At 41.9% G+C, this 26,474-nt stretch overlaps 1 protein-coding gene across 4 annotated transcripts in view; it reads right to left on the reverse strand.

Annotated features, from left to right (window-relative positions):
* Window positions 1–26,158, reverse strand: part of stac (SH3 and cysteine rich domain) — a 48,083-nt gene extending 21,925 nt beyond the window's left edge. The window contains exons 1-5 of one of the 4 annotated variants that reach the window (XM_029730668.1): window positions 25,619–25,753; window positions 21,201–21,240; window positions 20,500–20,950; window positions 7,824–7,957; window positions 300–381 (exon numbers count right to left, since the gene is read on the reverse strand). In XM_029730668.1, coding sequence (XP_029586528.1) covers window positions 300–381; window positions 7,824–7,957; window positions 20,500–20,950 — 667 coding nt within the window. In that variant the 5' untranslated portion in view covers window positions 21,201–21,240; window positions 25,619–25,753. Of the gene's footprint in view, window positions 1–299; window positions 382–7,823; window positions 7,958–20,499; window positions 20,951–21,200; window positions 21,241–25,618 lie in introns of all 4 variants that reach the window. The other 3 variants (XM_029730669.1, XM_029730667.1, XM_029730666.1) reach the window with 3 other exon arrangements.
* Between the last annotated feature and the right edge of the window lie 316 nt (window positions 26,159–26,474).

Below are 26,474 nucleotides of genomic sequence, written 5' to 3' on the forward strand. Positions count from 1 at the left end.
ACAGCAGAGAAGAGAAGCTCATGTCAGTCAAAACAGCCAGACAAGGACAATCTAGTTGTGCATCAATTTACTGTAAGTGTATTGACATTTTGAAAAGCAGGCCTATATAAATCGCTTTGGCTTGTCTCACATTGCTTTCAACAATCAAATATATATTTTTTAAGCAAACTTCCATTGTCTTATAAAGAATTGCTGAGTGTCTTTTCATCTTCAGTTTTCTCCACTGTTCATGCACCTTGGTTTGTAATGACATTTCTTTGTCTTTAGAGTATTGTAAGGCAAAGGGAAAGTGTGCTTACCAATAGGCATGACTTCTTTGATGCAGCCAAATTGCTCTGTTATCAGCAGTGGGGAGCTGTAGTACCTTCGAAAGCCCTTTGGCTGTGGAGGGGGAAAGAGAAGGGAGGGAGGAAGGGAGGGAAGGATGGAGGGCAGGAACATCATGGTGAGTGAGGGATCAATACATCAACAGGCAGTGCAGCACACCACTAGCAAAATACATTAGAGCCACTGCATAACCTAATTTCTCTGTTAGTTTCCACATGCACTATACTGTACTCCAGTCTGGGTTTGTTTCTGTTTACAACAACACAACATCATTGTTTGGTGAGACAACAACAAGCTGGCTAAAGCAGAGGAGACATTTTAGACACATCCCAAGCCAGAACAACTGGTTAAAAGCCATTCACCATTATAGACCTCTCTGTGATCACCACCTGCTGATCACTCTCTCTACCTCAGCCATGCTAAACAATATTAAACAAGGTGTAAATAAAAAATTGCTTCATGAGGGTTGAGTGAAGATGTGCATCTGGAACAGGATCAGATTAGTCCAGTAGGGTAAGCAGAAATACATTGGTGGGTGGGCCTGCAGAAATGTGGTTGGGCCCAAAATAATATATGTTTTAAAGCAAATTTTCTGCTATTCTACACATTTTTGCCATGAGGCTGAGGTAAAATGCTGCAATTTTAAACCTAACTAAAGCTAGAACATACAATCTATTCGATAAGTAGGTTACAGCCTTATTCTAATATGTATTTAAAAAAAAATCATAATCAATCTACACACAAAACCCCATACTGACAAAGCAAAAACAGGATTTTTTTAAATGTTGCTAATTCATACAAAAAAAACTGGATATATCACATATACATAAGTACTCAGAATCTTTACTCAGAACTTTGTTGAAGCACCTTCGGCAGCGATTACAGCCTCAAGTCTTCTTGGGTATGATGCTACAAGCTTGGCACACCTGTATTTCAGGAGTTTCTCCCATTCTTCTCTGCAGATCCTTTCAGGCTCAGGTTGGATGGGGAGCGTTGCTGCACAGCTATTTCTAGGTCTCTCCAGAGATGTTCAATCAGGTTCAAGTTCGGGCTCTGGCTGGGCCACTAAAGGACATTCAAAGACTTGTCCTGAAGCAACTCCTGCGTTGTCTTGGCTGTGTGCTTGGGATCGTTGTCTTGTTGGAATGTGAACCTTCGCCCCAGTCTGAGGTCCTGAGTGCTCTGGAGAAAGTTTTCATCAAGATCTCTCTGTATTTTGCTCCGTTCATCTTTTCCTCGATCCTGGCTGGTCTCCCAGTTCCTGCCGCGGAAAAACATCCCCACAGCATGATGCTGCCACCACCATGCTTCACCGTAGGAATGGTGGCAGGTTTCCTCCAGAAGTGACACTTGGCATTCAGGCCAAAGGGCTGAATGTTGTTTCTCATTGTCTGTGAGTCTTTAGGTGCCTTCTGGCAAACTCCAAGCACTCTGTCATGTGCCTTTTACAGAGGAGTGGCTTCTGTCTGGCCACTCTACCAGAAAGGCCTGATTGGTGGAGTGCTGTAGAGATGGTTGTCCTTCTGGAAGGTTCTCCAATCTCCACAGAGGAACTCTAGAGCTCTGTCAGAGTGACCATCGGGTTCTTGGTCACCTCCCTCACCAAGGCCCTTCTCCCCCGATTGCTCAGTTTGGCTGGGCGGCCAGCTCTAGGAAGAGTCTTGGAGGTTCCAAACCTTCAATGGTGCAGAAATATTTTGGTACCCTTCCCCAGATCTGTGCCTCGACGCAATCCTGTCTCGGAGCTATACAGACAATTCCCCTTGAACCTCATGGTTTTGTTTTTGCCCTGACTTGCACTGTCAACTGTGGGACCTTATATAGACAGGTGTGTGCCTTTCCAAATCATGTCCAATCAATTGAATTTACCACAGGTGGACTCCAATCAAGTTTTAGAAACAGCTCAAGGATGATCAATGGAAGCAAGACGCACCTGAGCTCAATTTCGAGTCTCATAGCAAAGGGTCTGAATACTTATGTAAATAAGGTATTTCTGTTTTTTATTTTTAATACATTTGCTAAAATGTCTAAAAACCTGTTTTTGCTTTGTCATTATGGGGTATTGTGTGTAGATTGCTGAGGATTTTTATTTATTTCATACATTTTTTAATAAGGCTGTAACGTAACAAAATGTGAAAAAAGTCAAGGGTTCTGAATACTTTCCAAAGATGTAGATGATAGACTTCTAGAGGAGTGTCCTTGTTTGCACTTGGTATGTGAGGAATGGGACGGATCATAACAGCAAAGGGACTGGTACACATCCTGTTAATGACTCTGGGACTGTATTCAAAAAGTGTCTCAGAGTAGAGTAGTAGATCTAGGATCAGGTCCCCCATCTAATTCGTTATGTTCTAAAAGGCAAAAAACTGATCCGAGACCAGCACTCCTCCTCTGAGACTATGTGGATATGGGCCCTGAAATCTGCAGTCTGGCACTCTGTCAACTGAGCTGTACTAACTGTACACAAACTAGTCAAAGTAACAGAATTGATGCTGCACTAATCTAGCCGCTTAGGTATCTTGGCATTCAGGCCAAAGAGTTCAATCTTGGTTTCATCAGACCAGAGAATCTTGGTTCTCATGGTCTGACAGTCTTTAGGTGCCTTTTGGCAAACTCCAAGCAGGCTGTCATGTGCCTTTTTTACTGAGGAGTGGCTTCCATTTGGCCACTCTACCATAAAGGCCTGATTGGTGGAGTGGTTGTCCTTCTGGAGTGGTTGTCCTTCTGGAAGATGAACGGAACAAAGTCCAGAGAGACCTCAGACTGGGGCGAAGGTTCACCTTCCAACAGGACAATGACCCTAAGCACACAGCCAAGACAACGCAGGAGTGGCTTTGGGACAAGTCTCTGAATGTCCTTGAGTGGCCCAGCCAGAGCCCGGACTTGAACCCGATCTAACATCTCTGGAGAGACCTGAAAATAGCTGTGCAGCAACGCTCCCCATCCAACCTAAAAGAGCCTGCAGAGAATAATTGGAGAAACTCCCAAATACAGGTGTGCCAAGCTATTAGCGTCATACCCAAGAAGACTTGAGGCTGTAATCGCTATCAAAGGTGCTTCAACAAAGTACTGAGTAAAGGGTCTGAATACTTATGTAAATGTGATGTTTCCATTTTTATTTTTAATAAATTAGCAAAGGTATCTTAAAGCCTGTTGTGCTTATCATTATGGGGTATTGTGTGTAGATTGATGAGGGAAAAAGTATGAATACTTTCCCAAGGCACAGTATCTAACCATGACGTTTCTGTGTTACCGTCTCCCATACAATCAATATTTCCCATCAGAGATGTCATTCATACATCCAGAAAAATTACAGTGGATGGCCTCCATTTTCAGAATTTCAGTTTCTCAGAATCTCGCCCAAGAAATAGTAATTATCTTAGGCAAGGATGGTAATGTCAGTGCAATACATGACAAGACAAGTAGGTAGAATAATTAAACTACAGATGTAGGATCTTATTTTGATCACCCTGTTGCAGGAGAACTGTCCTGCAATGCAATACATTTTACATTTGTGTATTTGAGGTTTAAAAAAATGCTTCTGAAGTTTGTAATTTCCACTTTTGACATTTTAGACTTGATTTTCCTTACGAAAAATGTATCAATCCATACAAAAATGTCAATTACTTATAATCCACATAATAATTAACATTTCCTGTTGCCGCAGGATTATTTTCCAATTGTAGCAGACTGGCTCAAATTAAGATCCTACATCTTTAGGTGTTTATCACATAATAAGCTTATCAAACACAAGGACAGATTCACCTTGGTATCATATACAGTGAAAGGTAATTTCAAAATCAGGTATTAACTGACAATGAAATCAACTTATTGTGTTTAGGTGCTTGGCAGCCATTATTCCTGCAATAAGCACAGCCACTCTGCCTCAACTGTACAAAGAAGAAGCATTTCTATTTGATTACATTTTGTATAATCAACCGTGGGTTCAGGCAATCTGCATGTGTAATCTGCCTTGATTAATTCTCAATGTGCCGCGGCTGGTAATGAGAAGGTAAAAGAAGCAACTCTTGAACTTTATAAGCACCTCTGAAGTGCCTCCCAATGTCAGGCCCTGTCAGAGGCAAGCTCCTTAATGAAAAGGTTGTCTGGTTGATGCATGAGACCACTGAAACCCTTCTACTGAAATAACATGGAGGTTTGAATCCAGTTTGAATGGTCACTGGTCAAAAGTGTGGAATTATTGCTGTGATAGTCATGTTAACTGTTTGGGAAATATAAAAGGATATATGTTTTCACTGACTGTGTCATACAGTACACATATTGGTGGGATAGCCTATACCTACAGTGTGAATGTAATAGGCTGTGTTTACACAGGCAGCCCAATTCTGATCTAAAAAAAAAAAACTAATTGGTCAGAATTAGGCTGCCTGTGTAAACGCAGCCATATTGACTGAAATACTAAGAAAGATGATTTCAGCTGTAGTATGTAAGTGGCCATTTCATATGACTATGTCTAATCTAATCTAGTCACTGTTTCACTGTTATGAGATGTCATGGTGTAATATTTTGATCTTCAACTCAAACAACACATCATGATATATATTTGGTTTCATGTACTCTCTTTTTTCTCTGACCAAATTCTCTTGCCAAGAGAAATAAGCAGGGTTGAAGAAATACAACCTGCCAAATGTAGAGAAACCTTAATTTAGAGGCGAGCCCCACTGGGAGTGTATTCTCTTTTTATGCTCGACCCCTCAATCTCATTTTCCACTCCTGGAAGCTGATCCTTATCTCCATGAGCCTCATCCTCAATGCATTAGGCAGCTCATGGAAAAAGGAAAATGGAGGGCAAAGGGAACTCTTGTCTTCCTGTATCCTGAGCCGTCCCATGGTCACGGTACACAAGGTTCACTAAACCCCAAGTCAATCCTGATCATCCCTGTTCCATCCCACCCATTCCTGGCCAGTTCTTTATTTCAGCTCAGTAATAATAATAGTAATGTCCAGTTATTCCCAGTGATTCCCTGTCAATCCCAGTTAATTCCCTCCCATGCAGGCCAGGGGCACCTGGACTCTGGAGGAGTTAGTCACTGGAGAGCCAAGCAAATGGGAATCACACATGACGGAACCGCACATGCTATATATTTTCCACGTGGGACGTGTGATTCAGTGTGAATGACTAAAAAGCCCCACTGCCAGTTCCCAGAGTACATTGGACAACAGCGAAATGACAGATTGGTCTTGGCATTCTCTGCAACAAGCCCCCCCCCCCCCCACTCATTCAAATGCAAGCTCACAGTTCACATACTGAGATAAATGAGGGAGAGTGATGATTCACACTGTATATAATGGAATTGCCTGATAATGGGAGGACACAATACAAGCTAAGAAAGTGTAAGTTCGACCCAGTCAGAAATATGGATATTTCAGATAATGGACAATAAAGTGTTCTTCTTTTTCTAGTATTATATCCCCTTTTTTATGAGCTGCTTATTGACTCCTGTGGCAGTGGACTTTCAGCACCACCATGATTATTCAATTCCGTAATTGCAGTACCGCATTACTAATCTACCTTTCATGTCTTTGTGATGAGTACATTAACCTCTGTGGAGTCCTGCCTCGCTGCACAATATGTTCCGCACCACAGCTTTAATGTGGTATTCTGGTGGGACAGTTGAGACAAATATATGTGAATCATACTAAGCAACAGGCTGTAATCGCCATGGTGTACTTCTAACAGAATGGCATATAGCATTTCAATATATTCCAATGTAATAAAAAGATTCCTCGAGGCCAGACCTATTGACCTTGGATTAACTTTTTAGCGACAGGGGGCAGTATTCGGAAATTCGGATGAATGACGTGTCCAAATTAAACTGCCTACTACTCAGGCTCAGAATGTAGGATATGCATATTATTAGTAGATTTGGATAGAAAACACTCTGAAGTTTCTAAAACTGTTTGAATGATGTCTGTGAGTATAACAGAACTCATATGGCAGGCAAAAACCTGAGAAGAAATCCAACCAAGAAGTGAGTTGTAGTTCTTCTATCTAATCCCTATTCAAAGTACAATGTCTGTGGTGTCATTTTGCACTTCCTAAGGCTTCCATTGGCTGTCAACAGCCTTTAAAAACCTGTTTCATCCGTCTCCTGTTACTGGGCAGAGAATAGGAGCTCAGACAATCAGTGGACTGCCTGGGACCAGTGAGTTGTTTACTGCGCAGGTACATTGGCGCGCCTCTCCTTCTTTTTCCTCTGTAATGAATACGCTATTGTCCGGTTGGAATATTATCGACGTTTTATGTTAAAAAGACCCTAAGGATTGATTGCAAACATCGTTTGACATGTTTCTATGAACGGTAATGGAACTATTTGACTTTTCGTCTCTGGTTCTGCGCTCTCGCGTTATACCTTTGGACTAGTGACCTGAACGCGTGAACAAAACTGAGGTATTTGGACATAAATATGGAGTATTTTGAAGAAAAATAACATTTCTTGTGGAAGTGGGAGTCCTGGGAGTGCATTCCGACGAAGATCAGCAAAGGTAAGGGAAGATTTATAATTCTAATTCTGAGTTTAGTTGACTCCAGAACTTGGCGGGTAACTGTATAGCTTGCTTTGATGTTTGAGCTCTGTACTCAGAATATTGAAAAATGTGCTTTCGCCGAAAAGCTATTTTAAAATCTGACACAGCGGTTGCATTAAGGAGTAGTATATCTATAATTCTTTCAATAACTGTTGTAAGGTTTATCAACATTTATGATGAGTATTTTTGTAAATTGATGTGCTCATTCACCGGTAGTTTTGGTGGGAATACATTTCTGAACATCACGCGCCAATGTAAAATGGGGTTTATGGATATAAATATGAACTTTATCGAACAAAACATACATGTATTTTGTAACATTGAGTCCTGGGTGTGTCATCTGATGAAGATCATCAAAGGTTAGTGCTTAACTTTAGCTGTATTTCTGGTTGTTGTGACGCCTGTCCTTGCTTGAAAAATGGCTGTGTGACTTTTATTTTTTAGGCACTGTCCTAACATAATCTAATGTTTTGCTTTCGCCGTAAAGCCTTTTTGAAATCGGACAACGTGGTTGGGTTAAGGAGAAGTGTATCTTTAAAATTGTGTAAAATAGTTGTATGTTTGAGAAATTTGAATTATGCGATTGTTGTTGTTTTGAATTTGCCTCCCTGCTATTTCACTGGCTGTACCGCGGGTGGGACGCTACATAGCCCATACTAGTTAATGCTTAATGCGGGGAGAAATACTGTAGGCACGAAGGGAGCTTGATGGCACCGATGATGTTAATACAACATTTTCAATACATTCTCTGGTTAGCTGGGAAGAACACTGACGACACTGATGACAATGACAGTGATAGAATATAGATGTAACTCTATTGATGATGACAGTGACGATGTCATTGATGATGACACTAATGATGACACCGGTGATGATGTCCATAGAGATACAGTATATATAATACCTTTGTTCTATATTTAATTCTGTGATGATGTTCAGGCTCTTACCAGCTTGCCTTGGCAGCGTTGCGTTCCCACTCCTTTCTCACACTTGTGGTGGATGCTCATCTTGCAGGCTTTGCAGCGGAGGCCATGTTTGGCCGTGTTGCCTGCCAGCATCACCACATGCTTGGAGGTGGTACCTGTCCAAAAAGCACAACATGAAGTCCATTTCATCTTTAAAGAGCCATCAAAGTTTGGTGATGTATTCATAAATTATTTGGCTGAATTATCTACAATTTCCAGGACACAATTAATTTGGCAATTCCCATGACAGAATACGATTCCCAAAACACAATTCATTCAACATTTTCCATGACTGAAAAAAGGGGATACAATCACAACTATCATGTCATGTCATAACTGCTTTTATCAGACTACAGGAGAAGGAATAGAGGACAGGTGAGTTAACTCAGTTCTGTTGTAATCACGGTCGTTGCAGCTAACAGTATTACTCAGACATTGCCCATTTGCAGTGCTGTCAATCTCTGACACAGCAGTGTTCACCTTGAGAGTGCAGTAGACCATACTTTTGTCTAGACTTGACCGTCTGGTTAAGGTAATCAAATCCAGTGTTAAATTAAAAATGGAACAAATATGACCTCCCTCAACCCCAAACCATTTCCCCAAACTTCCTCTCTTAAAGTTTCATTAAATTGGACCCAACTTAATCCAGTACTCTTCTCCTCAGTGTCTAGATGCGCTTCTGTTCACCTTCAACAGCTTTCCCGTTTCTGGATACAAAGGAAGTTTGATGCGAAAAATCCCCATGCGGAATGATGCCTCCTGTCTATGTGTCTACACCACTAGTGGTTTCATTGATGTATGAGTCACAGACATTGGAATAATTGAAGACTAATTAGGCTTAATTGCATTCAGAAGTTATGAAACATACAATGTGACTGTCTGTAAGCAAGTGAGAGAGAGACAGCAGTAGAGAGAGAGAGAGAGAGAGCAGAAGAGATAGAGAGCAGAAGAGAGAGATAGAGGAAGAGTGAGAAAGAGCAGAAGAGAGAGGGAGAGCAGAAGAGAGATAGCAAAATATAGAGATAGGGAAGAGGGAGAGAGAGAGACAGCAGAAGAGAAAAAGAGAAAAAGGAGAGATAGGAGAAGAGAGAGTGAGAAACAGAGAGAGAAAAAGAGAGAGTGTGAGCAGAAGAGAGAGAGCAGAAGACAGCAAGATAGAGAGAAATATAAATAAAAAAGAGAGAAAAAAGAGAGAAAAAAAAGAGAGAAAAAAGAGAGAAAGCGCAGTGGAGATGCCACAGATGGAAGGAAAGTATTGTAGAAACCTACCAAAAAACAATTAGCCAAGAAATTCTAACTGTTTCTATAATAATTTTCTTCCTGCTGTTTTTGCAACAGCTAATGGGGATCCTAAAAAAATACCAAATACCAAATACCAAAATAAAAAAATGGCATTAGACAACCAAAGAAAATTAACAACAATGACAAATGGTTTGATGAAGAAAGCAAAAACCTGAAAAAGGAATTGAGGAACCTATCCAACCAAAAACACAAAGACCCAGAAAAGCTGAGCCTATGCCTTCACTATGGCAAAACAATTAAACAGTACAGAAATACACAAAGAAAAAAATTATGAACAGCACATCATAAATCAGCCCAATGTAATTGAAGAATCCATAGAATCTAACGACTTCTGGGAAAATTGGAACACATTAAAATAATAGTGAAGACATCAAAACTATGAAATAACACATATGGAATCATGTAGAACCCCAAAAAGTGTTAAACAAATCAAATATATATTTTATATTTGAGATTCGTCAAAATAGCCATCCTTTGCCTAGATGACAGCTTTGCACACTCTTGGCATTCTCTCAACCAGCTTCATGAGGTAGTCACCTGGAATTCATGTCAATTAACAGGTGTAAACAAGTTAATTTGTGGAATTTCTTTCCTTCTTAATGCTTTTGAGCCAATCAGTTGTGTTGTGACAAGGTAGTGGTGGTATACAGAAGATAGCCCTATTTAGTAAAAGACCAAGTCCATATTATGGCAAGAACAGCTCAAATAAGCAGAGAAACAACAGTCCATCATTACTTTAAGACATAAAGGTGTCACACCCTGATCTGTTTCACCTGTGTTTGTGCTGTTCTCCACCCCCCTCCAGGTGTCACCCATCTTCTCCATGATCCCCAGTGAATTTATACCTGTGTTCTTTGTTTGCCTGTTGCCAGTTTGTTTTGTTTCTCAAGCCTACCAGCACTTTCCCCCCTGCTCCTGTCTGTTTCTAGTTCCTGTTTTCTAGTTTTCCTGGTTTTGACCATTCTGCCAGCCCAAACCCTGAGCCTGCATGCTGTTCTGTACCTTGTCACACCACACTGGATTATTGACCTCTGCCTGCCCTGACCCTGAGAATGCTTGCCATTCTGTACCTTTTGGACTCTGATCTGGATTGCTGACCTCTGCCTGCCCTTGACCTGTTGGTTTGCCAGCCCCCTGTTCTAATAATAAACTTTTGTTACTTCGACACTGTCTCCATCTGGATTTCACCTAAAACGTGATAGAAGGTCAGTCAATATGGAACATTTCAAGAACTTTGAAAGTTTCTCCAAGTGCAGTCGCAAAAACCATCAAGCGCTATGATGAAACTGGCTCTCATGAAGACCGCCACAGGAAAGGAAGACCCAAAGCTACCTCTGATGCAGAGGATAAGTTTAATAAAGTTAACTGCACCTCAGATTGCAGCCCAAATAAATGCTTCACAGAGTTCAAGTAACAGACACATCTCAACATCAACTGTTCAGAGGAGACTGTGTGAATCAGGTCTTCGTGATTGAATTGTGCAAAGAAATCACTACTAAAGGAGACCAATAAGAAGAAGGGACTTGCTTGGGGCAAGAAACACGAGCAATGGGCATTAGACTGGTGGAAATCTGTTTGTGGTTCCAACCGCCGTGTCTTTGTGAGATGCAGAGTAGGTGGACGGATGATCTCTGCATGTGTGGTTCCCACCGTGAAGCATGGAGGAGGAGGTGTGGTGGTGTGGGGGTGATTTGGTGGTGACAATGTCTGTGATTTATTTAGAATTCAAGGCACACTTTATTTATTTGTATTTTTTTGTTACCCTCTTTTTCTCCCCAATTTTCGTGTCCTCCGAAACATGACCCACCAAGCTGCACTACTTCTTGACTTTTTGCTTGCTTAACCCGGAACCCAGCCACACCAATGTGTTGGAGGAAACACCGTACACCTGTCGACCATGTCAACATGCATGCGCCCGGCCCGCCTTAGGAGTCGCTAGAGCGTGATAGGAAAAGGACATCTCGGCCGGCCAAACCCTCCCGAAACCAGGAAGACAATGGGCCAATTGTGCACCGCCTCATGAATCTCCTGGTCGCGGCCGGCTGTGACACGGTCCGGTATCAAACCAGGATCTGTAGTGACGTAGCTAGCACTGCGATGCAGTGCCTTAGACCGCTGTGCCACTCGGGAGGCCCAATTTAAGGCACACTTTAACCAGCATGGCTACCACAACATTCTGCAGCAATACGCCATCCCATCTGGTTTGAGCTTAGTGGGACTATAATTTGTTTTTCAACAGGACAATGACCCAAAACACACCTCCAGGCTGTGTAAGGGCTATTTGACCAAGAAGGAGAGTGATGGAGTGCTGCATCAGATGACCTGACCTCAAAAATCACCCGACCTCAACCCAATTGAGATGGTTTGGGATGAGTTGGACTGCAGAGTGAAGGAAAAGCATTCAACAAGTGCTCAGCATATGTGGGAACTCCTTCTAGACTGTTGGAAAAGCATTCCTCATGAAGCTGGTTGAGAGAATGCCAAGAGTGTGCAAAGCTGTCATCAAAGCAAAAGGTGGCTACTTTGAAGAATTTAAAATCTAAAATATATTTTGATTTGTTTAACACTTTTTTGGTTACTCCATGATTCCATGTGTGTGATTTCATAGTTTTGATGTCTTCACTATTATTCTACAATGTAGAAAATAATAAAAATAAAGAAAACCCTAGTAGGTGTGTCCAAACCTTTGACTGGTACTATTTTTATACTTTTTTAAAAATTTTAACTAGGCAAGTCAGTTAAGAACAAATTCTTATTTTCAATGACGGCAGAGGAACAGTGGGTTAACTGCCTGTTCAGGGGCAGAACGACAGATTTGTACCTTGTCAGCTCAGGGATTCAAACTTGCAACCTTTCGGTTACTAGTCCAACGCTCTAACCACTAGGCTACGCTGCCGCCCCAAACTATACATCACAGAGACTGAAATTTAACAAAACCATTTAACATAAAAACATCAGATTTCCGCCGTAAAAAAACAACAACAAAAAAAACATTTATTAATTATGAAATTCGAACAAGATATTAATAACATTACACCTATGAGGCAACTAGAGGGAAATTTGGTAATTTAATTGCAGGAAAGGCGTACACATGCACACTTTATCTTCAGATTTAATATAGAAGCTTAGTACTTTTTAATCAAATCAAATCAAATCAAATTTATTTATATAGCCCTTCGTACATCAGCTGAAATCTCAAAGTGCTGTACAGAAACCCAGCCTAAAACCCCAAACAGCAAGCAATGCATGTGAAAGAAGCACGGTGGCTGGGAAAAACTCCCTAGGAAAAACTCCTGAGAAAGGCCAAAAACCTAGGAAGAAACCTAGAGAGGAACCAGGCTATGAGGGGTGGCCAGTCCTCTTTAATCAAATATAGATTCAAACCTGGCCACATATAGAGTGTGGCTGGCCTGAAAAACTGTAGTAAACTGATTAAACTCAATATCCTTGATACTGGATTGTAATATCACACAGTTTACACCCAAGCACATCTGTGTCTAGACCATTTCTGTCTCAGCCCATTTCCCTCTCTTTTCTGCCCATGTTTTGATTGACTTTGTACAGTAGACTTTACAGTAGCATGTTCCTATGAAACACCACTGATATTTCATTCCATAGACAATGTTGCTTACATAATAATGTTAAAATGCTACATATGAGTGCCTATTCGACTGTAAGCAATATGCCATGGTGGAGCCCCACTGCCATTTGTCATATGTCTAGCAAAACGTTTGCTTCCAGGACTTCATTGATTAATCAATGAGCACGTGCCCATGCAGCCCAGACCCTATATGCGTGTGGATATGTGAAACACAATCGTTCGATTCCTTCACATTGCACAGAGGCAGAGTAAGGCCTGTTTTGTTTGACTTCTATCAGTAACTATGTTGACCTACTGCACAGCCATCATTCATAATTAACATTGGAATCTGGATTAGCAGTGAGATGCGTTACAGAACCAAATTATAGCAGTAAAACCTGATCCACAGGATGAGATCTGACATGAGATATGCGGCACTGAACAAGCTGAACGCACCACTCTTCCCCTCATCCCCACATACTACAGTACTTAGTATAGAATTCTGTTGTAAACTGTAGTATACTGTAGAATGCTATACTACACACTGTAGTATCCCTCATTCATGTGTAGTAGTTAGTATAGAATTTTGTAATATACTGTAGAATACTATAGTGAATATTACATTATTATCCACACAAAAAACACTGTAGTAAATACTACAGAAATGTCTGCAAACACCGCAGTCCGCAAAAACACTAAAGTATTTAATTTACACATACCCTGTCCATTCCGCTCCCCCATATACACATTTGTGCCACCCATAAGAGAGAAACCTACATGCAAAGTATAGACCATATATTGCGTTCCCTATGGTTATAGAAAAGAGCAGAAGATCTGATCCCTCCATTCAGAACCCAGTTCTATCTACAGTTGGAAATGTACATACACCTTAGCCAAATACATTTAAAATCTGTTTTTCACAATTCCTGACATTTAATCCTAGTAAAAATTCCCTGTCTTAGGTTAGTTAGGATCACCACTTTATTTTAAGAATGTGAAACGTCAGAATAATAGTAGAGAGAATGATATATTTTAGCTTTTATTTCTTTCATCACATTCCCAGTGAGTCAGAAGTTTACATACACTCAATTAGTATTTGGTAGCATTGCCTTTAAATTGTTTAACTTGGGTCAAACGTTTCGGGTAGCCTTCCACAAGCTTCCCACAATAAGTTGGGTGAATTTTGGCCCATTCCTCCTGACAGAGCTGGTGTAACTGAGTCAGGTTTTTAGGCCTCCTTGCTCGCACACACGTTTTCAGTTCTGCCCACAAATTTTATATGGGATTGAGGTCAGGGCTTTGTGATGGCCACTCCAATACCTTGACTGTGTTGTCCTTAAGCCATTTTGCCACAAATGTAGAACTATGCTTGGGGTCATTGTGCATTTAGAAGACCCATTTGCGACCAATCTTTAACTTCCTGACTGATGTCTTGAGATGTTGCTTCAATATATCCACATAGTTTTCCTCCCTCATGATGCCATCTATTTTGTGAAGTGCACCAGTCCCTCCTGCAGCAAAGCACCCCCACAACATGATGCTGCCACCCCCGTGCTTCACGGTTGGGATGGTGTTCTTCGGCTTGCAAACCTCCCCATTTTTCCTCCAAACATAATGATGGTCATTATGGCCAAACAGTTCTATTTTTGTTTCATCAGACCAGAGGACATTTCTCCAAAAAGTATGATCTTTGTCCCCATGTGCAGTTGCAAACCGTAGTCTGGCTTTATTATGGCAGTTTTGAAGCAGTTGCTTCTTCCTTGCTGCGTGGCCTTTCAGGTTATGTCGATATAGGACTCATTTTACTGTGGATATAGATACTTTTGTACCTGTTTCCTCCAGCACCTTCACAAGGTCCTTTGCTGTTGGTCTGGGATTGATTTGCACTTTTCGCACCAAAGTACGTTCATCTCTAGGAGACAGAACGCGTCTCCTTCCTGAGCGGTATGACGGTTGCGTGGTCCCATGGTGTTTATACTTGCGTACTATTGTTTGTACAGATGAACGTGGTACCTTCAGGCATTTGGAAATTGCTCCCAAGGATGAACCAGACTTGTGGAGGTCTACAATTTCTTTTCTGAGGTGTTGGAGGTGTACACCTCCAATTGACTCAAATTATGTCAATTAGCCCATCAGAGGCTTCTAAAGCCATGACATCATTTTCTGGAATTTTCCAAACTGTTTAAAGGCACAGTCAACTTAGTGTATGTAAACTTCTGACCCACTGGAATTGTGATACAGTGAATTATAAGTGAAATAATCTGTCAGTAAACAATTGTTGGAAAAAGTATTTGTCCTAACCGACTTGCCAAAACTATAGTATGTTAACAAGAATGTTGTGAAGTGGTTGAAAACTAGTTTTAATGACTCCAATCTAAGTGTATGTAAACTTCTGACTTCAACTGTACCTACCTACAGTACCTACCTATACAGGTTATGGAAAATGAGCTCCTTTACTATTTCTCCAGTAAGCTTCCTCAAGGAGAAAGCACCCCACTTCTATGTCATAGATAATTTTAAAAAAACACTTTAGTAAATACTACAGTATTGTACCCCAAATCATTACAGTAAATACTACAGTACACTACAGTGAATACTACAGTGAATACTACAGTAAAGTCTGCAAAAACACTAAAGTGAATACTATAGTATTCATATGGGATCCCTCCAAAGAAACTTAAACCAGAGGGAAAAGCTAGGTCCTTGTCATGCAGTCTGCTCCTGTGTTGCTTGACTAAGCCTCATTAATACTCAACAACAGGAGTCATTAGTGATACTGATCTGTTTTTGTTCTCTTGCCAACTCCTTATGGCTTGACAATGACACTGGAGTAGACAAAAGCACAGACAGACCTGGGACCAGGCTACAGACAGATCTGGGACCAAGCTACAGACAGATCTGGGCCTAGACTACAGGCAGATCTGGGCCCAGGCTACAGACAGATCTGGGCCTAGACTACAGGCAGATCTGGGACCAGGCTACAGACAGATCTGGGACCAAGCTACAGACAGATCTGGGAACAGGCTACAGACAGACCTGGGACCAGGCTACAGACAGATCTGGGACCAAGCTACAGACAGATCTGGGCCCAGGCTACAGACAGATCTGGGCCTAGACTACAGGCATATCTGGGACCAGGCTACAGACAGATCTGGGAATATGTACCTTGTCTGGGACGGAGAGGGACGGAGAGGTCAATAACAGAGCACAACAACAACAAGGCCACAAACAAACCAACAGCAACTGTAAACCAGAGAGGAGCCCAAGCCCTGCATGGCTAAGCCTACATCTGTAGAGATTTGGGTGAGACAAAGTCAGCTTACTGCTAGTCTCGTGCACCACACTTCATATGCCTGGGGACAAGGTTAGGTTACTGCTAATGTCAAAATATGTCAAGGTTACAAAACAAATGATCTCATATAAGTACGGTTTGGAAGGCATTGATTATTGTTTTTTCTGCATTTATTGTGTAGCCTACAGTAGTACATTACCGTTTTTAATGGGAACTATGGTTGTCCTTGAGCACAATATACTGGGATCACTGCCATTTCTATCCAGATGGGCTAGGGTGCCTGACAGTGACAGAATAGCAAAGGCCAAATTAAACCCTTGTTACACATTTGTTAAATGGGGGTGCTTTCACTGACTCATTGTAATAATGTGGAGGTATGATGAGAACCCCTCACGCTGAATGAGATGAGTGCAGCTATGGGATGAGCCATGGTGCCCAAGTGCCTAGACACTTCTGACAAAAGCCCTTTCAACTGTGGTGGTGAATGCTGTCTGGTGGGGTGAGCTGGCAAGGAGCTGGCCAAACAGATTATAATAGGAGAAGTGATGGCACCCTGGCATCCAATCACACTGTGGTGGCATCTGCTCTCATGGCTGAGGCTACCTTAACAGACCTTTTTTTTTTATAAAAGGAGAAGTGATGGCATCCTGGTATCCAATCACTCTGTGGCATCTGCTCTCATGTTGAGGCTACTTTTAACAGCCCATTTTTTATTTATACCGCAGTAATAGTTTGGACAACTGCCAGACCTGAACTTCCTCTTCCTTCTCCCTCACTCTCTCTCTCCCCCCACTTTTTTTGTCACTCTTTTTTCCCTCTCACTCCACACGTGAGCATGTGCACACACACACACACACACACACACACACACACACACACACACACACACACACACGCCCAAACTCTGATACAGTGAGTCGGCACATTGATCCGTTAAGCCCCCTTTCCTGCCTGGATCCTCTCATTTCCTGTGTAAATTACCTTCATCGTGCCTGAGACTCGCCTGCCTCCCGCCACTTCTCTCTTCCGTACCCTTATTCAACTTCAAATGAGGACCTGTACAACTAACTTTGATTCATTTATAAACTTTTATCCGTTTTTGTTCAACTGGGTTTCGGCGTATGACTTATTCAGCGGTACTGAAAAAACACAGATTTCCTTTGACCCCCTTCATTAAATGAAACACTGTAGTAAATTAATTAAGCATGATGAAGCTGAATATTGTCGTTTGGATCAGAAGGAAGGTGATAAGATTGATCATTCTTTCATGAAGGAGCTTACTCATTCCTGATCATCACTGTTATAGCCTGCTGTAACAATCACAGAGCAAAGTCTTTGCTGTGTAGGCCTATGTTGTATATTGCTATGTAGGCCTACGTTGTACATTTTTCTAAGTGCCATACTCCTTACTTATAATACATACTGTACATAGATTAAAGCAGGTGCTATTCTTTGAGCTCTTGGGCTTAGAATGGTTGTGTATTTCCCTATTGCTTTCCTGGAGCAATAAGGCATCATAGTCTGTTTGTTCAATACTCATACACACACTCATACAGAATAACGGCTAGAATATTATTCATTTCGAGGCATTCGAGGTAAAAGCTGGATGAAGATTTATAACCTCTTTTCAACTCTGTAAATTACTCTCCACCTTCTGCCCCCCCCCCCCCGCCCCCCCGATAGATCTCCTATTCACTTTATTTAATAAGTCATTTGCAGCAAGGCCCTGTACTCAATAAACAACTAACGCGCTGTGCTCAATCAGAGGCATTTTTATGTACTTCAACTAATCTGCTGTGGAGTTAATATCGCTTTCAATAACAGACTTATGTAGGCTAGGCCTACATCTACGGAACGCAAGGAGCCTTCTAGTCAGTTAAATTCCTTTTTGGAAAAAGCCTTCGTAGACTGAAGCTTATCATCACAATAACGTGCGTGCCATCTTTCAAGTGCATGGGGCCAGTTACAAAAATAATATAATCTTGGGGAGAGAAAGAGAGTGTGTGTGTGTCTGAGAGAGAGAGAGAGAGAGAGAGAGAGAGAGAGAGAGAGAGAGAGAGAGAGACAGAGGAGTTAGGCTAGGAAATACAGACTGAGATGGATAACAAACACCTCATCATAATATTCCCCTGAGCTCAGTGATTAGTATTTCACCTGATAAACTTTTAAGCTAATGAACTTTGACCCGTATTTTGGATGTTTCCTTCTGTTTACATGTGTATCTTAGGGATTGAATTTGCAGAAATGCATCAAAGCGAATAGATTACTTTCCCATGTCTTACGACAATTATGTGATTTGCAATTTGCCAAATCAAATTATATACAATAGAAGAACCCATTTCATACATCCAGCAGCACAATTACATTTTCACATAGGAGCACACGCAAGAAGGGGAACATGCTCGGGGGCTTAATTGATTTACAACAAATGGTGTGTTCGCATTCTATAATATACCCCATCAATCCAATGAGCCGGAGAACAAGGTAATAAAATCAGCTTTTTCATTATGGATGACATTAATTCTGCATTAACTTTTATTAAATAAAAGCACCCTATGTGCAAACAGGGTGATGTTGACTCGTTGCAGAGGATTCTCAACAGGTCTTCCAACAGGTCTTCTAATATGGCTTCCTTTCCAGTTCTCTAGAGTCTAGACAGGCATTAGAGATTCATTGATTGCTGAGAAAAGTTCATCAGGCCCCTTAATTGATGCATAGCGCAGACATTTGTACAACTCCCAAGACAAAATATTCTATCAGAGAGCAGCATTGAAATTCATATAATCTGTCTGAATAAAGGTATAGTAAACCGATATCTTATCTGAATACCTCTACAGTGCCTTCACAACATGTACCATTTCTTGCATAATTGCATTCCTGAGTACACCTATACCTAGTCTGTATCGCCCTGACCAAGTCCATTTTGCTCTGTGATTCAGCATGCTGACATCCCAGCATCTACTCTACAGTAAGCCTTTAGTTCTATGTGATGGTCTTGCAGCCCTTCTGTGACTCTCTGACTTTAACTCTCCTTCCACCGGGCTCATTAAACAGTCTCTCTCTCTCTCTCTCTCTCTCTCTCTCTCTCTCTCTTACACATGCTCTCATTAGATCTGGTGAGCCGGACAAATGGAGAGCAGTTCACCCACGACTGTGTGACCATGCACGACTCCAACACCATCATCAAGTTTGCTGATGACACGACGGTGATAGGTCTGATCTGTGTGATCACGCTCTCCATAGCCGATGTGAGTAAGACCTTTAAACGGGTCAACATTCACAAGGCCGCAGGCCAGACGGATGACTAGGACGTGTACTCCGAGCATGCGATGTCCAACTGGCAAGTGTCTTCACTGACATGTTCAACCTGTCCCTGACTGAGTCTGTAATACCAACATGTTTCAAGCAGACCACCATAGTCCCTCTGCCCAAGAACACTAAGGTAACCTACCTAAATGACTACTGACCCGTAGCACTCACGTCTGTAGCCATGAAGTGCTTTGGAAGGCTGGTCATGACTCACATCAACACCATTATCCCAGAAACCATAGAACCACTCCAATTTGCATACCGCCCCAACAGATCCACAGATGTTCTGTTCTCTATTGCATTCCAAACTGCCCTTTCCCACCCTTTCCCATTCATTGACTACAGCTCAGCGTTCAACAACATAGTGCCCTCAAAGCTCGTCAATAAGTTAAGGACCCTAGGACTTAACACCTCCCTCTGCAACTGGATTCTGGACTTCCTGACGGGCCGCCCCCAGGTAGTAAGGGTAGGTAACAACACAACTGCCACACTGATTCTCAACACGGGGGCCCCTTAGGGGTGCGTGCTCAGTCCCCTCCTGTACTCCCTGTTCACCCATGACTGCATGGCCAGGCACGACTCCAACACCATCATTAAGTTTGCCGACGACACAACAGTGGTAGGCCTGATCACCGACAACAATGAGACAACCTATAGGGAGGAGGTCGGAGACCTGGCCGTGATCGTGATCAAGACAAAGGAGATGATTGTGGACTACAGGAAAAGGAGGACCGAGCACAACCTCATTCTCATCGAAGGGGCTGTAGCGGAGCAGGTTGAGCGCTTCAGGTTCCTTGGTGTCCACATCACCAACAAACTAACATGGTCCAAACACACTACGACAGTCGTGAAGATTGCACGACAAAGCCTATTCCCCCTCAGGAGACTGAAATGATTTGGCATGTGTCCTCAGATTCTCAAAAGGTTCTACAGCTGCAACATCGAGAGCATCCTGACTGGTTGCATCACTGCCTGGTATGGCAACTGCTCAGCCTTCGACCGCAAGGCGCTACAGAGGGTTGTGCATACGACCCAGTACATCACTGTGGCTAAGCTTCCTGCCATCCAGGACCTCTTTACCAGGCCATATCAGAGGAAGGCTGCATCTACACTGAGGTTTCTCTGCAATAAACTACAGTGTGAATGTTTGTTTGAGTTTGGAGGGTGACTATTACCTACGATCATGTGGTTGCAGACGTCGCAGAAGGTGGGCTTCTTGAAGATGTGCTCCATGAAGCCATGTCCAGTGGGGTCGATGGCAAGGGGGTGGCGTCCCGGGGAATAGACCAAGGAAGGGGGGGCACACGGGATGGCCGGGGGTGCATTAGAGATCACCAGGTTGGAGGTTGAGAGAGGGGGGGCATGGTGAATGGGGTGGACTGGGTGGACGGGGTGGACAGGGTGGACGGGGTGGACGGGGTGGACAGGTTGGACGGGGTGGACAGGGTGGACGGGATGGGCCACCGCCACCCCGACCACGCTCAGTTGGCACGTGCTGCTGCTGTTGTCAGAGAGCAGCTCCGTCGACAACTTGGCGTCATTGTTGTTGCGCTGGAAGAAGTTGTCAGCGCTCTTGCTGCGCATGCTCTTGGTCTTGAAGGAGAGGGAGCGCTTCAACTTCTGCATCTGCAGAGCGAGAGAGAAAGGGAGAGAGAGAGAGAGAGAGAGAAATAGATTGAGAAGAAATTGACCTTAAAACATGTTTATTACTGTACAATATTGTACAGTATGTATCAAATTAATTCAAATTGGCTCCATTACTGTAGCATGGGTATCTTTGCTCCATAAGCACCACATCTATACAAGGTGCCATACAATCCTTTTCTGCATTATTACTCCTTATGACTTCTCATTGGGCTGTTCCAAGATAACTCACATTGAGTCTTCAACTGAGAGTCTTCAACTGAAAGCTTCAACTGAAAGAGAAAAACATTCATGAATGTTCACTCATATTTTTCTAAGTCTATTTCTGGCGGTCATACTGTAAGTGGCCACTGAAATTGCAAAGTCAACCTGCAGTTCTTTTGTAGAAAACCGCTGTATAGGTTCGGTCCCCCACATGGAAAGGAAATGTAATTTCCCGGGTTATGCTTTGCATCATGAAGGAATCATTTCTACCATGCTGGGCCATAACCTGAATCAATTTCCTTACTGCTTCTCTTTTTTAGGTATAATTTATAGAGCAACCCGGGAGACAGGAAATGTCTCCTCTACCATCTCTACAAATGTATTTCCTCATCTTGAAGGACTTATTGTTTACTACACTCTCACTTGGGTTGTGACAAACTCTCAACAAATTCCTTACTGTACACCCTGAGGCCATGCAACCAAAACATGTCAGAGTTTTTAAACTTTGTTTCCATTGAACATGCCATACAAATAAAGGGATTTTAATTCATTATATGAAGAGTGCCTCGGTCCTCCTTTCTTTTTGATGACCAATTTATTCCTTTTACCAAAGAGCACCTTCTATCTACCAAAATCTACTATTGTGTACCTTAGCACCTTCTGTCTACAAAAACCTACTATTGTGTACCTTAGCAACGGTTTCCTTCCTCCTTTTTTTCTACAAATTCCTTACTGCTTCTGTTTATTTTTTTGTATAACTTATAGAGCAACCCGGCAGACAGGAAATGGCTCCTCTACCACCTCTACAAATGTGTTTCCTCATCTTGAAAGATGTATTGTTGACTACGCTCCCACTTGGGTCGTGACAAACTCTCAACAAAACGACTCTCAGCCAAACTATAATTTCATTGCTTCCGTATGTCTGCCCAGTCAGTGCCTGCACCGTCACATTAAAGAGCACTTCTTTATAAATTATGGTGAATGGTGGTCAGAGAATGGACTCATTAAACAATTATTTAACATTTCACAAGTCAGTGGCTGAATCTGTAATGGGGACCCAACACCAGGGTCAGTGGCTATTTTCAACTTGTTATTTAGGTGCATTTGTCCCTGCAGTTGATCTGTTTTCATTAGATTGGCCTCAATGATTTCCAGGTTCCATGACTGAAAAGTGTTGAAGATAACACACATATACAGATCATAAAATGTTTTGTTGGATGAACAAATCTCCTGTGGTGACCAATGATTGCATTATCTCAAATGCAATTTGCAATGTGTTCCCCTGTTGTATTTTCTATCCAAATGAATCCAGCAGTGAAACTGAGTTTTGGCAGTATGCTTGTACGTGATCATGACCTGTTGATCAATCTGGTCAATCTGGAAATAATTAACTCAGCCCCCCTATCAACACAGCATGGTACTCTGGTAGTTCAGTGTAGCTGTCTTTTCACAATTAAGCTTTGATGTAATCTAGCCTTGACAAGGAGATGGTGATTGGAAAATAAAATACCTATCTATAATGTATAGATCCAGTCTTCTTCCTCACTGAGAAAGGCGGCCTTTTTTGTCTGTTTAACTTCTCAGTAATGAGATTGAAATGAAACAATGGTCCAGATAAATAAAAATAAATCCTAAATTGTGTCATCTTGAAAGTCAAATTGCAATGATATAATTGAATGAAACAGATATGATGGGGTAAGACATGAGTTGATACCGTATCTGTCTACTCCCGCTCCTCCCCTCCGGCGTTCGACGTAGCCGGTTTACTAACCACCGGTCCTGGCAACCATCATTACGTGCACCTGCGCTTCATCATCAAGCACACCTGTTCTCCAATACCTCACCTTTATCTGGCACTCCAATAGGTTCCTTCCCCAGGCAGTATTGTTTCTGTTTGTTCATGTCTAAACGCTACTCCTACGTTGTATCGTTCCATGTTTGTTGCTATATTAAACTTACCACCTGCTTCTCCACTCCCAGCGTCGACATTACAGAATACAGTATCTAAGGAATACCTATTCCCCATTTCAATAGGATCCGACTGAGAAGTATAATTATTTTAAGTTATAGCTTGGGGATGGACAAAATACAGATGTGTTATCATTGCATTTTGCACTTTTTTTCTCTACTAAGACCAGAGAGAGAGCCATAATACACCAGACGTCAGTATTTTATGAGCATCTGTGTTACCCACTCTATCATGAGCTTAGTGGCTGGAATCCTTAAAGCCCCTACATGTGCACATTACAGCAGTCAGAGAATTGGAGAGGTGGGATCTATCGAAAATATTGTGTGCTTTCTTCCTCTCTCTCAATGTGACTGCTCTGTGATTTAATGAAAGGAAACAGAAAACTGTACTTCAATTAGACGCCCATCTAAAATTATTAGCCATGTTTTATATTCTATAGAAAATATGTTTACTGGTATGTTGCTCCCCTTCCATGAAAAATAAAACAAACTATGAAGAGCTTTCAGCTATATTTCTATAAAGGCAGCTGCCACTCAATGCACTTCGCCATAAACAATGAAGGCTGCACTGTTCTGTTTCTCAAGACTAGAACTCTACATTAAGGTCTTCCTCAGCATAATAAGACAAATGAATCAACAGACCAGGCTGCAGGAACACCATTGGGAAATGTCTGGCTGTTGATACAGGATCCATCACAAGAGCAATAGCCACATGGACAAGCTTAAAAAGAGCCACTCTATCATACTTCACAGGGGGCTAATGAGAAGGGGGGATTTCAAGCTAAAAGCTAATTTACCAAAAACACCTCAGGGAATATCATGAATTATACATTTCCCAAGGCAGCTTAAATAGTGTTTCTCATCAAGAGTATATAAAATGGAGGTTTTAGCAAAGAGGCTGATTAAAGTTTTGATAGGGCACTTCACTTCTCTTACTTTATGAACCCCAACTTTCCTTTAAAAGGAAAAACAATGAAAGTCACATTGAAACAAGTGAAAGAGTCCCTATATGGTGCCTTTAAAAAAGTAGCCTAATTATTTCTCTGCAACTTGCATTACAAATGGTTTACTATGCATTCCGAATGAAATCAACCGCCTGCGCCATGTGCATTGAATCACACGTGTGAGGTATGGTTTCATGCAGTATTCTAACGTTCTAGAATGACTTAGTATAAGTGGCATTCTGGGAACAGGTATCATTTCTCATTAATAAAAAAATGATCATGACACGTGACTAATAACTAATTATCCATTCAGAAAGCAATCAGCATACCCTACAGTCACACCTCTCTCAAAGGAACCCAACCATAACATCCCAACTGAGACACCTGGAAGAAATGATTACAGTTGCTTGCCCACAGCTGCTAACTACGCCAGGATACCTGCCAAGAATCCATTCAAATAGCAATCTAGCGACCACATTTACTGATGTGTAGAGATGGGGAGTGCTACAAACTAATGTAACAATGAAAGGGAAAAAGCTTTCGTTTTGCCATCGCTGGAGCAACTGGCTGGGAAAGGGAACGGAAAGGGAACGGAAAAACTGAAATGGCTTCTCTCAAATTGAGATTGTCATTTACGAGAACTGAGATGCGTGTCTAAAGTGTCCCGCATAAGCCAGAGAGCTTTGGGACAGGAAATGGAGTGTAACTGGCTGAAAATCTACAACCATAATGATAGTGACTGGTCCAGTATTTTAGAGCTAATTATAGCTAGTACTTACTCAGGGCTATGGGTGACCCAGATAAATAGGTGTGGACCACACAATTAGACAAAATGCCAATGGCAGAGCTGGAACCCTCCTATAGCTCAGCTCCCACGTGCAGAAACCCCCATCAACTTTTATGGGTCCATCTGTCTGTCCTATTCATAAATATTCAGCTTTTTATGATATTGTACTTTCATTGGCAAGGTTAGATATGATACTGTACTTTCATTGGGAAGGTTGGATGTTATAAGCCAATATTATTGGCTGAAAACAATCAGTGAAAACACTTCACTGGAATCAGTGGGAAAAGTCAATTCAGACTAAATCGAACTCAGGAACAATTAATGTTGTTATTATAGGATTTTAAGCTATAATACAACATAGTAGCCTAAAATAGTATTTCAGAGTATATATAGTTTAAATGTGTCCATCATATAACTTTACTTTAAGAATGCCTATTGTGGGACAGACACTTAGATACTGTACATAGTTAATACATGAAACATGTATGAATGGGTGGAATATACCATATGAAAATGTTTTTGTTTACAACATGATGCATAAGTATGACCATGTGCAATGTATGAGCCATTTAAAACATATACAAATAGCCTTAATTGACCATTTGGCAAAATAATTGAAATAAGCTACATGTCTAAGCTTTAGCTGTTCCCGACAGATTGCGAGGCAGTCATGCAGGTTCTTTATCTATTTTAAACCATTTCACGATCTATTGATTCATGGAATGGGCGCATCAACTAAAAACCGACCTTCTTGGGTACCACTACCTTTGTCTCCTGTTGACTCGCGCTGGGCGCTGGTGACTGAGGGGTCTCGTGCTGCTCGCGCTCGTTCTCCTTGCCCAAACGCTCGTCTTGCATGATGTTAGCTGGTGGAATCATGTTATTTCCTCTTGGACAACAACAAAAACTTAAAGAGCGGCTTCGGGTTGCGCTGAGGACTTTGTACACTCGTGTACAGCTTTGAATATCTCAATTGGCTACATTTTTCAGTGTTTCTTCATTCTTCGTCGTGACTTCGTTTTCAACTGTCCTGAGATGAGAAGTCAGTCTTATGGCGGTTCTGAGAGATAGGCTACAGAATCGACTGCCGGGAAAAGAAAACAATTTGGTGCGTAGAATACATACTTGCTAGCCAATTGCCTTATAAGTGTACCCACTATCGACTCTGTTCGGTACTTTCCATCACTATCCTGCTGCGTAATGTTGCCTACATCCCATCCGTGTCCATGCGCGCGCTGGTCTTGCGCTGTCTGTGCCCTTGCTGTCAGTGATCAGCCGGATTCTGCTGTCAGCTTGTTTATGGGCAGATAGCTGAGCGCCTGCCTCATTACTGTGAAGGGAGGGGTCTTTCTTGTCAACGTAGTTTGGTAAGCCAAGGCAGGCCTAGACAGCCTTCCATTTCTGTCATCATACATTTCAGAAAGAATTCTACATGTATTTGGTTATTTTAGTTCAAATTGAAGGAGGCAGCTGGCAGGCTATCATATTTACATAGGCTATATAATATACATGTTAATACATTTATATTTCTGAAGTACTGATGTACTGTTGAGTGACTCACATGAGGTATGTTTGTAAATACATTTGATTAAGCTACAGTATG

Source organism: Salmo trutta, chromosome 33 (assembly GCF_901001165.1).
Source record: "Salmo trutta chromosome 33, fSalTru1.1, whole genome shotgun sequence".
NCBI lineage: Eukaryota > Metazoa > Chordata > Actinopteri > Salmoniformes > Salmonidae > Salmo > Salmo trutta.